Below are 12,211 nucleotides of genomic sequence, written 5' to 3'. Positions count from 1 at the left end.
AAAGAAGCAGCTTTGTTAGAAAACGAAATTACCCATAATTGTAGACTGTCAGAGACGCAAAATAGTCTCCAAGCGCAAATACGTATAATGAGGCTCGTAATAGGTGGAAAATATCTAAAAAAAGATCAGAATCTAGACATAAAAAGAAATGAGGTCAAGCGCGACCAATTGTTGAGGAAAGTGAACTTCGTTAAGAAAATCGGCCGATAAGACATCTTGTCATAGCAATTCTCTCTATTACTTCCCGAATAATTATATCGTTTATCTTTCTTTCTCCCTTTATTAATATTTTTTATTTAGATAGATAATGCATCAAATTATACTTTTATATTTTTATTTCTTATCGCATTCTTTTCATTCAAATTTTTTTCATTTTTTTACAATTTTAATTATACTTATCTAAATTTTTCTTTATCTTTTCTGTATTTATATTTTTGATAATATAAAAATAAAAAGAATAAGAATCTTCAGTACAATAGTAATATAATTTTTGCAACAAGATTATTTTCTTCGAATCATAAAAAAATTAGATCTTTTTGCTTAATTTTGCAATTACATATAATTATTTTATTGTTCGCATTTTAAAGTCCATGTTAAGTCCATTATGAAGTTTTATCTATTTTACAAACATATATTTTACATTTTAATCCTTAATTTAAATGATTAGATTATTCTTGTTCAGCGGTTTTTTTTTCTTTGAAGTATATTAGAAGCATCAAATAATTAATTACAACATTTATATATAATTTTTTAAAATACACTTTACGAATACTTTCTAAAGATATTAAAATATATAAGAATCACTTATTAATTTTTGTATACTTGTGAAAGTTATAAAAATTTTTTTTACACGATTGTAGTAAAGTACCGAAAAATCATTGTGTATATTACAAACTATTTATTTCTTATAAAAAATATTAAGAGATTATAAAAATAAAAGTTTTCACAAACTCGGAAATAACTAAGCATTGTTATTATACAATTTTGAAGAAGACTTTATTTTAATACAATACAATTGTAACTTTTTATTCCACAGCAGGAGATGGTAGACAATCTTAATAATTTCCTTTTTCTTAAATTCTTAATCACTCTTATATACACGATAGTAGTCAATAAAAGAAAGTAGACTTTAAGACCTAGAATCTTAAGACCTAAAATAAACCTATAGAATATTAGTTCCTAATATTGTCAAAGAAATAGCTCTACAAATTCATTTATTGCATTGACATTGAATACTAACGAACAGAAAATTGTAGATGAATAATATACATTAGGATTGTATTCTAAAATTTAGAGTTATCTAATATTTTTGATCTGAATCTAATATTATATAAAAATCAAAATATTTAACAAAATTTAAAAAATAGAGTTAAAAAGTAATTTTTTAAAGTTTTTTTTTTAAATTATTCCTACAGACTAAATTTATATTAATTTATAAAAAAGATTTGTGTTTAATTTATATAAAAAGATTGATTTATAAAGAAGAATTTGGATAATTCAGAAATTTAATTAATTGAATTGAATTAATTGAAGAGAAAAATTATATCCTAAAACAATGTTATAAAAATTAAAAAATATTATAATGTTATTATGATTATATAAAAATTAAATAAAAATAATTATAATATTTATAAATATAAAATAATATATAAGACATTTTTTCTTAACTTACTTGTATGTAACTACTAAACTTTCTATATTATTTGAAAATATAAATACTAGTGATTCTGTATTCAATCGATTTGGATAATCAGAATTCATGTAATTAACGTTTTATCGTATCTTCAATCAGAATAATATATTTATATTGACATATATATTAAAGTTTACTGGATTCAAAATCATGAAAATATCGAAAACTATTGAACTAATCATTATATAAATTCTGATATTGCAAAAATACATTTTCATCCGGCATGTCGTAATAAATGTGGTAGTTTTTATTGTGCCGCGCCATGAAACATGCCGATAACACCTGCAGTTGAAGCTCGGTGCATGCCGCATCCTTCTTCGACCATCTTTTCTTGTTTCCATCCACATACACAGTAGAAATATATCACGAAACACGGGCGCTATCGCGAAGACAGGCGAGCCGCGTTGAAGTATCTATTTGCGTGTATACTATACTTGGCGAGAAATGTGAGAGACAGGCAGTTCATCCTGGTGATCGTCATGTCGTATCTCGTTTCGAACTGTACGTATGTACAACAATTGCATAGATATAGATAGATTGATCGACAAAACAAATTTATAATGTTAACATATTAAATTTAATTAATTAATTTATATCGCATTAAATCGTATTAAATCTTTTAATAATGCGATATAAAAAATATGATATAAAAAATTTATTTGATTTATTCCAAAAATTTAAATTAAAATTTAATATAAAATTTAAATGTTAATAAAAACTGTTATAAATTTTTTTAAATTTAAATTGAATCAGATCTCATTCAAAATTTATGATACTTGATATAATATTTAATTTATTTAGCATAAAACGTGAAAGAATAAATCGCAAAAAACTTTTTTCGTAAAAATGTGAAAGATTCTCTAGGAAAATAGAAATGTACTGTTGCATTCTTGTGCATTTCTAACCACAACATGCTACTTAATAGCCGCGATATGTCATGCAAATTTCGAAAATTTATTATCATCGATAAATAAGTATGTAAATATGAGACGATACATTGTATTTTCCGCTATATTCCAATTGTTTACCAAGAAAACAGACTCACATGTTATCACGAAAATTCGATTTCTCGTAGGACAGACGGGCAATTTATTTGCGGCTGAAACTCTATTTTCAGGGCATCGCCAGTTTCATTGCTCTCTCGTCGGAGTACAACATATGTGTCGCCGTCAGTGAGAAGATCCTGAGAAATTCCAAAACCGAGGACTTTGATAGAATAATCGAACGGCTGAGCTCGAAGCATAACGCCAGAGGAGTCATAATATTCGTAGACGAGGATAATATAAGGTAGGATTAATCTCGAGTATGTCGTTGCATTTAAATAGGGTCGTTGCTATAAAATACGATATGAGAAGACATTGTGCAAAAAGCGCGATTGTTGAAATCTGTCTCGCATGAAAAATGTGGTGTGCTCGCTTTATTTATTTTCTTTTCTGCACACAGAGTAGAAAAATGAAATTACTGGACTACGAGAGGAATGTTTTTTTTATTCCTTCTACTGTGCTTTCGTGTTCTATTGGACGAAACGTTCTCAAACACGAGAACAAATTATAGTTTTTGTAACTTATTTTTATTATATAACATATCTGTAGTGTTCGTCGAAAGGAATGCATATATCCAACGTAAAAATTCAAAATATACACATATAATGAAACGCATATAATTTTCTTAGCATAAAAGATTGTTGATAGAAAAACAATGTTTTATGTAAACAATGTTCAATTAAAAATTCTGAAGTTACTATGCTTCGCAAAAAGCATAAACAAAGAAATTGTCAAAGTAAATATCGATTTAAAACATTATTTTAAGAGTAATTTATTTCATGTTTCATAACGATATGCATATTTAAGCATATTTGATGCAATAAAATTCGCTTCAAATTCCTATATTAAAATCTGGTATATAATAACGTTGGAATAATAGGCAGATAATATGGAATGTGTAATTTCCGATTATCCTAAGATCTAATGTGATATCGGCAGAAACAATATTGAATGAATTGGAATGTCGATGACTGCAAACAGGAATGGGCTGTTTAAATGTACGTGCGTTTGTTGCGTTTGGCACTCTAAGCTAATTAAGATTATTAAACATCATAATAAGACAAAACGTCCGATTAAACGAACCTTATTCATCTTTTGCATAATCAACGTGAAAAAACAATTGTGCAAACCGACGGATGTCGAACAAAAAGGATTTTAAATTCTGAATTGCATAGAAAAAATTTTACGGTTGAGCGAAAGAGAAACATCACTAAAGCGATTTAATATTGTATATTTTATTCTTTTTCCACGTATAGTATAATTATTATCAGATTAAATGGATTTTTGCTTTCTCAGAATAATGAATTTGTTTCTCAAAATTAAATTGCTGAAGGATAGAGGATGAGAAATTTAAGGCTTCTCTGATCTGCGCGTTCAAAGAATAAGGATTTTTTAAAACGACCTGCATTTCAACGAGTTAAAAGTAAATCGGGGCGTAACCGAGCGGACGAGATAACAGAGCAACGATTAATTTCGTGTTCTATAAAGTCGATACTCGCTGATTTTTAGGCAAAAGATGAACGAAGATGAACGTGCAATCGATTCGCTCGCGCTTGTAATTAAAAAAAATTTCTATACAATTTTTTATTGAAAAAAAATATATGACGTTGTGGCTAAATAATCTATTAAAGTGTTAAAACTACTGTTAAAATCAGTGTAATTATAAAGGGAATGATTCGTTATTACTTTACGATATTTTTACTAAGAGTTTCTTTATTTTCTGAAGATTGCAAGTAAATATAAGATATGAAAATTGTGCGTTTCACATTATTTCGATCTGTGTGTCCAGATTTATTGATTTATTATTATAATATCGAAGTTTTGTGAACATTACAGTTTACTTTATTAGGGCGAAGAGGAGTCTGATACTGATCTGCTGCTCCGAAGGATTTCTTTTATATATACTGTTTAAATAAAGTATTATTTGAAGACAGTTTTTCATGAAAGGTTTAATAATATTAGCAATGATAGTATACGATTGCATTTTAATCATTCATTATTATTTTTATTTATATGTTTTTTTAATTATATGTCTTATGAAATTGCTATAATAAATTCAAGTGATGGTTAAAGTTATGAATGATTTCCTGCACAACGTGCAGGAATAATTTTGTGATACGCATCATTCTGATGTTATTAATATTTTTTTTAATAAAATTGCGCATTTACTCAATTAAACATACATCGTTCGTTTGAAACATATGCTTGTTACATACAAACATACATTGTTTACTAGACTATATTTAAAAAAAATATAGTTAATCTTTTACTGAAATCCATTTCGCGATTCTCTTACAATTAATAATTATCAAAGTAATGGAATACAAAACAATCAAGTATAAAATTAATCGTTGAGCACGGAATAAACAAAAAACCGCATTATTAATCATTTATATAGTGATAGAGACAATGCATGCATCACATTTCTGGTATTCGCGCACACACACGCGCTTGCATCGCATTTCATTCGAAATCCCTTATGAGCTATCATTCAAATCCCGACGGAAAATCATCATTCATTATGGAGACAACTGCGGACTAAAGCAACGCGTAATTGCAAATTTTGATCGTAATTACATCGGCGTTGCAACGCTTGAACACGCGCGAATCGGAAATCTATTTTAACCAATTATTAAGCGAAAATGACGAACGCAATTATTGTGACTCGCGATGTTATGTAGAAATTTCATTAAGAAATGTATATTCTTACATAGTATATTCTTACATTTCTATTATTTTACAATATTTTATTATGAAGTGAAAAGCGTTCTTTCATTACTGCATCACAGGAAAATATTATTCTGTTTCTAAGAAAAGTGATTACTTAATTTACTTTATTTCTTTTAAGTAACGGTTATGTTTAACAAGGAATAATTTTTTTTATAATTTTAAAATATATTTATTACAAATTTAAAAAAAGTTTTTTTATTACTCAAAACAAGAATATATTTTCTTTTGAAATCTTATAAAATTGATCGAAGAAGCAATTTAAGAGAATCCTAAAGCAAAGCTCGAATTCCGAAGTCATCAGAGATCATTGTTTTTCCAGCGCATCGACATGTCTTTATATACTATCACACCAATATCTCACGCAACCTATGATATACGCAGTCGCACGTTCGTATCAATTTTTGTATAACAAATTCATCGCGATAAAGCATCTAAGTCTAATTCTAAAAACTCGATATTATTATTGTTTGTCGTGCAAACTACGTGTTTGTGAATTACTATTTTGTAAGTACAGGTTGCAAAACTTTCAAGGAAATATTGTCACAACTTGACAGCTTGAGACATCACTAAGAAATGATAAAAAAATATATCAATTTCCAAATTTTTGATCGTTCTCGACAAATTCCACTTGACAAACATGCATTAATGCGTATACTTTAATCTTAGAAAAGAATTTTAATAGAAAAGAATTTTTCAATCTGTGAAAAAAGTATTTGTTATACAAAAATTATATGATTTAGTCGATAATACACAGACGGCTTTAGGATCCCCTTAATAAACAAATCGAATTTTAATATAATAATCTTAATTAAAGTATTAAACTATCAAAATTTAGAATATATTTTGAACAAATTTGATAATTCTCATAATGAATTTTTATAATATAATATTTCCGGATATACAAACTTTTAAAATGCTTGAAATAAGTAATTATTATTTGTGTACAATATGTATTTTTCTGTGTGTGCAATTTTCAATTTTGCTTTAATCTTTTCATCGTCAGTATGCTATTGATATTTAAATAATCGAGCTGTGTTTGAACAGAATATTGAAATCAATCATATTTGTTGAGTACAATGCTAATATTAGTTTTTATTTCGATGAATGAAAGGATTATTAAAAGATCTTGCAAAGAATTCTGATTCTACTATTTTATTATGAAACTTTCTTCCGTAGTCGTGAAGAAAAAAATTGAAAAAAGGTTTCTGCTAAGAGTTTTGTCAAGCACTAGTAATTAAATATTATATTTATAAAAATAATTACGTGAAAATTAATAAAAATTACAATAAATAACTATTATTTATTATTGCTCGCTTATATTAATATTTTCATAATTTATACAGTTAAAGAAAATTTATCAGCCTTTGATATTTTTTTTCTGTTAGAAAGCACTTTGCGTTTTTACTTTTTTCTCATAAAATCCACGGTTCTCGCTTAAAAGCTATCTATTTAATCGCAAGACGTATCCTAACATAGAATATTATTCGAAAGTTTCTCGCAATGTTGAAAATGGTCATCGAAGGTGACCAAGTTCTCGACGATACCGAATGGCTTGCAATGTCGAGCAAATATTGGAAAGCAAGCAAAAGCGCGAGAGGAATCGTGGTCTTCGCAGAGTCGAAAACTAAACATAACGCTTCACTCCAAAGTGTGCGACTGCCAGTGAACCTTTTTGTTCAGCGTATTTTTGCTAGAACAAGCAAACTGTTCGATTCAGTTGCGTTAATAAATAACTAAAGAGAGGAAATATACACATGAGAAAAAGATACACAGCCAACATTATAACACATCGAAATCTTCTAATTCTTCATGTTCATTATTTTAGCTTAAAAAAAAATTGATATAAATTCATAGTTACACATGACAACTGCGTATTGATTATCATTAATCCAATCATTTATTGTTCTGTTTATAAAACTTGAGAGTCCAGAATTCTTTATTTGAAAAAAAAAATTTTCGCTTTACAAAAAGCGATATCGAAAGCTTTATTAAATCGAGTTTCCATGATTACGCTAACAAATATAGTAAATTGCATCGTATGTTATTGCAAAATTCTCTGTTAGTATTGTATGTTAAAAAAAATTTTTTTTTACATAAATACACATAAAACAGTTTAGCTTTGTGTAAAATCTCTGTAATTAATTAATTTAAATAGCTGTAATCAGAGCTACATTTGAAATTAATTTTGACTTATATTACATTACATTATTTTTATATTTTATATAAAATTTTCATAATGTCAAATAATAACAATAAACATAAGATTGTTATAATTTTTTTGGAGTTATTTTAAAACTAATTTTAAAACAAAGAAAAAATAAATATTATGCAATATATGTATGTAGAATTATTGTAGTAGAATCTGGAAATTTTCCAAAAACTTGCAACTTTCCGCTGTTCTCGATATATGTATGTAGTTTCATTCTTTGCGTAAAAGATAAGTTATGACAATCGTCCCGATCATAAACTACTCAAACCTTTGACAATGAAAGATTTAGATTTTTACAGTTTTAACAAAATTACTTTTTATATTTAGTTATAAAAATATTTATATTTACTAAATTAAAAAAAAATTCTAATTTAATGTAAGAACATTTAATGTATTTACTAAAATATAAATATTTAATATAAAATTTGAGAAGTAAATAAATGAAAATATATTAAAAGGAACTTCTGAGTAAAGGGAACTCGGAATGTTACATTTATAAAATCTTATTTTTACAAAATAATGGAATTATTTATAATATATTTACTCACTAATACCTATTGCACGATATGTAATCAATTTTGTGCCAGCTCTTATTTTGTTGTCTTGGACACAACGTTATTCATATGCACATTTTATTTAGTGCGAATACCTCATAGTTGAATAAAAAGGTGATATTATATATCTTCTTAAATAATGCAATATAAAAATATTAAATATAAATAAGCATAAATATTAATAGCTGATAGTTGTATTATTATTGTTTAATTTAGTCATAATAGTTTATAATATTAATTATTCTGCTTACGATTTACTTAATATTCATTCTTATTATATTATTATTATTATTATATACTTATTCTTTCATTCGTTTTCACATATTAGATTTATTACATTATATCTTATGAGAGACATAATATAAGAGATTTCTCTCTCTTTTTCTTTTTTCTTAAAAAAAAAATTGCTAGCATTTCTAAAATATAATGCAGATAACCATTTTATACATTATCTACGATTAACTCATGCATTTATATATTTTTATTTAATATACATTAACATTTTTTCTTTTTCGATCTCGATGTTGTTATTAATCTTTCCTTAGTTTTGGATGCTATGATTGTCTAGCGAAATTTTTAGTATCTTTTTTTAGTATCTGTTTTTTTAATATCTGAAAGAAAAATTCAATCTTTTGTCGTATCTTTTGTCATAGTCTTGCATTTTGAGAAAGCTGCAATGCGCGTTTCTTCATCGTAAGAAGAAACAAACGCAAAACAGTCTGATATTCAGCGTGCAATCTCTGGTTGCTTTGAACACAAAGAAATCAGCGCCGAATTAAATGTGGAACAGCTGCGACCGGCAGTGCAAGAGTTCATTTCTCATCCGCATCGATAACAAGGAAATAATGGAGGTCTCGCTCTACGATATGCAAGAAACATTTATGATAAAACCAAGCTCTTGCAGTTGACACAAGAACTAGCAAAATAAACTACTCTTTAAGAAAAATACAATAAATATACTAAATAAAAATAAATATATTAAAAATAAATATATTAAATAAACATTAAAAAAAAATGAATATTAAAAAGGGAATTGAATATATATGTTATTTCTATACATTTAATATATAATATTTAATATATAATATTTATAGAAAATCTTTTTCTAATTTAATATAAATAAAAGCTGAAAAATCCATACAAAAATTAGTACATACTTCAAACATCTTCAGAAAAAAATTAGGTTTATATTCTTCTCAAACAAAATATTTTTCTTTCAAAAAGAAAAATCATTATTATTGTCGTATACGTCACTACATATCTATAATATTTTAGTTTGTCTATTTGTTTTTTATATCCTACAGAGTAAAGTCGGAAAATTTATTATTCTCAATAAATTTTAAACACTGAGAAAGTTACATTTCCAGTAATCAGCATAAAGATGAAAACTTTATGAATATTTTTTACGTAACACACACATGTAGTACACACATGTAGTAGACACATATAGATTCGCATCATGTAACATCTCAACATGCTTGCTTGAAATTTAACTTGCTTAAAACTCTAATGGATTGTACAGATTTAATAACCATATGGAGAGAGTTTAAAAGTCTGTTAAATATAGAAGTAGTTTTCTAGGAAAAGTTGATTTTTTTATGGAAAGAAGAACAAATTAGTTTAACAACTTACAATAAAATAAGATTCCTTACATTAAAAACAATTAAAAAGTTACACATGGGCCTTTAGAAATCGGCGATGTAATAATTGCGCTTTCTTAAGATTGATGTAACACAATTGTATAATTAGTATCGATAATTTATTTGTCGAACATTTCTAGGCTAACTTCTAGCCTTCTTCAGCGAGAGTGATATATAAACTTCATACATATCTTCTTTTTGTTTAGTTACACTTTTTTTTCATTACGATGATTGACACCGTAACATGAATATCATCGACTTGTCTTATTTAATTATTTAATTATCGTCGTGTCGTCTTAAATTTTAATTCACGTACAGAACTTGCGTTGTAATAATTATTTGTATATGACTAATTTGTGTTTGACGTGCTGCTGAGGTTAAAATACTGTTGACCATCTAACTTTCAAATTAATTATGAGAAATTTGATGTTGAAGTGTACCTACAAGAGGAAAATTTGTATATTACGCTTGCTGAAGAAGACTAGAAGTTAGCCGAAACATTCGACAAATAAATTATACGAGGATTTTGTTACATCAAGCTTAAAAAAGCTCAATTATTACATCGCCAATTTCTAAAGGCATATGTGTAACTTTTTAATTAAATTAGTTTAAAACTTTAGATGAAGAAATTAGATGAAATATTTGTTTTGTTGTTATATAATCAATTTTTTATTAAGAAGGTTTTATATAAATTTTATATGAATTCTTTTTTCTACGGAAAAAAAATAAAACATAAATAAAAATGATAATATAAAATGTTTTTTAAGTTACTTTGATGAAAACTTGAAACCATTATAAGCTTGTTAAATTGTTATAGCATTGATTTTCTTTAAGATATTTTGTAAGAAGATTCATCGATTTTAAGGGAACTGTTTTATATTTATTTACAGTCATATATTACCATCATATATCAATAGTAAATAATTTATCTGATTTGGCAGGTTGGCTATATTAATTAAAACGTTGGAAACGATAACCGTTTTTATTCTATTTTCTTTAGACATCAATATTTTAACAAAATCGCCCCGCGTGCTTTTTCCTCTTTGACGTTCATGACGTATGAGATGCTTCTTCTTTCCCGCTTCATTTTTCTCTTTCGTAAATGTCGATGCTGCGAAATTGCTCGGTCCGCTCTTCTTTTTCGCGGCTGCGCGAGTGACGTAAATGCGAACGAAGCGCGAAGAAGCGCAGGCGACTCGACTCGAATCAGCTTAACCGCTTCAGCAGCGATTCGCGAAATGTTCGCCGACGTGCTCTTCCTGCACCGTGACGTAAGTCCATCGAAATCGTGATGTATGGCCTTTCTCGCTGGTTACTCTCCATTTGCCTAGCTGCGAGACGGATAATCGCATCGTACACGTGTTCCGCATGTCTGTTCAAAGACGACATACTTCAACCCTTGTCCGCGTTACGCTCGGGGATTCGCTCCGTGTGAAACTTCTGATTAACGCTAAATGCCGAGACTTGCTCACTTACGAACTTTACACGTTGTGCAGACAACTCATGATTAGTTTCTCCACGAACAACGAAAGTGGCATGCAAAAAATTAATGGCATCTACGGCATTTGGAAAGTTTCATTTGAAAATTTCTCATTGTCACGTCTCCTATTGTTCCTATTGCTTCTCACTTTCCTTTTTGTTTGTCTTGTTTTATATAAAAAATATATCTGTATTTGACATAATTTGCATCTTATATGTGACAGGTATTACGAAAAGATACCAGAAAAAAAATACTAGAGTTTGTCTGGAAAACTAGTAATCGTTTTCTAAATAAATACAGTTTACAACGTCTTTCAGATTTATTATAATTTTTATCAGACCTTTTTGTGCAATTACTTATTATTCTAAAATTATTGATGAAAAAAAGATATAACTTCTCTATAAACACACAATATTTCTAGAATGTTACATGAATATTATTTACCCTTTTTAATGTTCATATTACATTTTTAAAATATTCTCTTATAAGATTATTAATCAATCTTTTTTTATTATTTAATATACATTATTTCTATATAATTATGACTCTCTTTCTATAAAATATGTAAACTAGAAACATAGTTAAGTATATACAAAGTTATATTTATTAGCATACATGACATTTATTCAATTTGCATTCACATTTTGATCGGTTCACTTGATGACATTCGGCGCGGTTCCATATGTGCATCGCGTTATTCGAGCGAAAATTTGTCCTAATCGATCAGAACTTCGTTCACCCACCGGATGCACTTCCATGAAGGAGGGAAAGGGATTTCCGGTCAGCATTGCCGACGCACGAATAAGCGTTGAGTTTTCTCTTTCCCCCCTCCCTCTCTGGAGACCCCCCCTCTCTCTCTCTC

At 27.6% G+C, this 12,211-nt stretch overlaps 1 protein-coding gene across 1 annotated transcript in view; it reads left to right on the top strand.

The window, feature by feature from the left end:
* Positions 1–12,211, top strand: part of LOC105626603 (metabotropic glutamate receptor 8-like) — a 91,261-nt gene that overhangs the window by 49,601 nt on the left and 29,449 nt on the right. The window contains exon 5 of the mRNA XM_012207897.1: positions 2,811–2,980. Within this exon, the coding sequence (XP_012063287.1) occupies positions 2,811–2,980 (170 nt within the window). The remainder of the gene's footprint in view (positions 1–2,810; positions 2,981–12,211) is intronic.

The sequence above is a fragment of the Atta cephalotes genome (genome assembly GCF_000143395.1).
Source record: "Atta cephalotes unplaced genomic scaffold scaffold00005, whole genome shotgun sequence".
Taxonomy (NCBI): domain Eukaryota; kingdom Metazoa; phylum Arthropoda; class Insecta; order Hymenoptera; family Formicidae; genus Atta; species Atta cephalotes.
The sequence above is the reverse complement of the archived record's forward strand: the minus strand, read 5'-3'. Positions and strand labels throughout refer to the sequence as shown.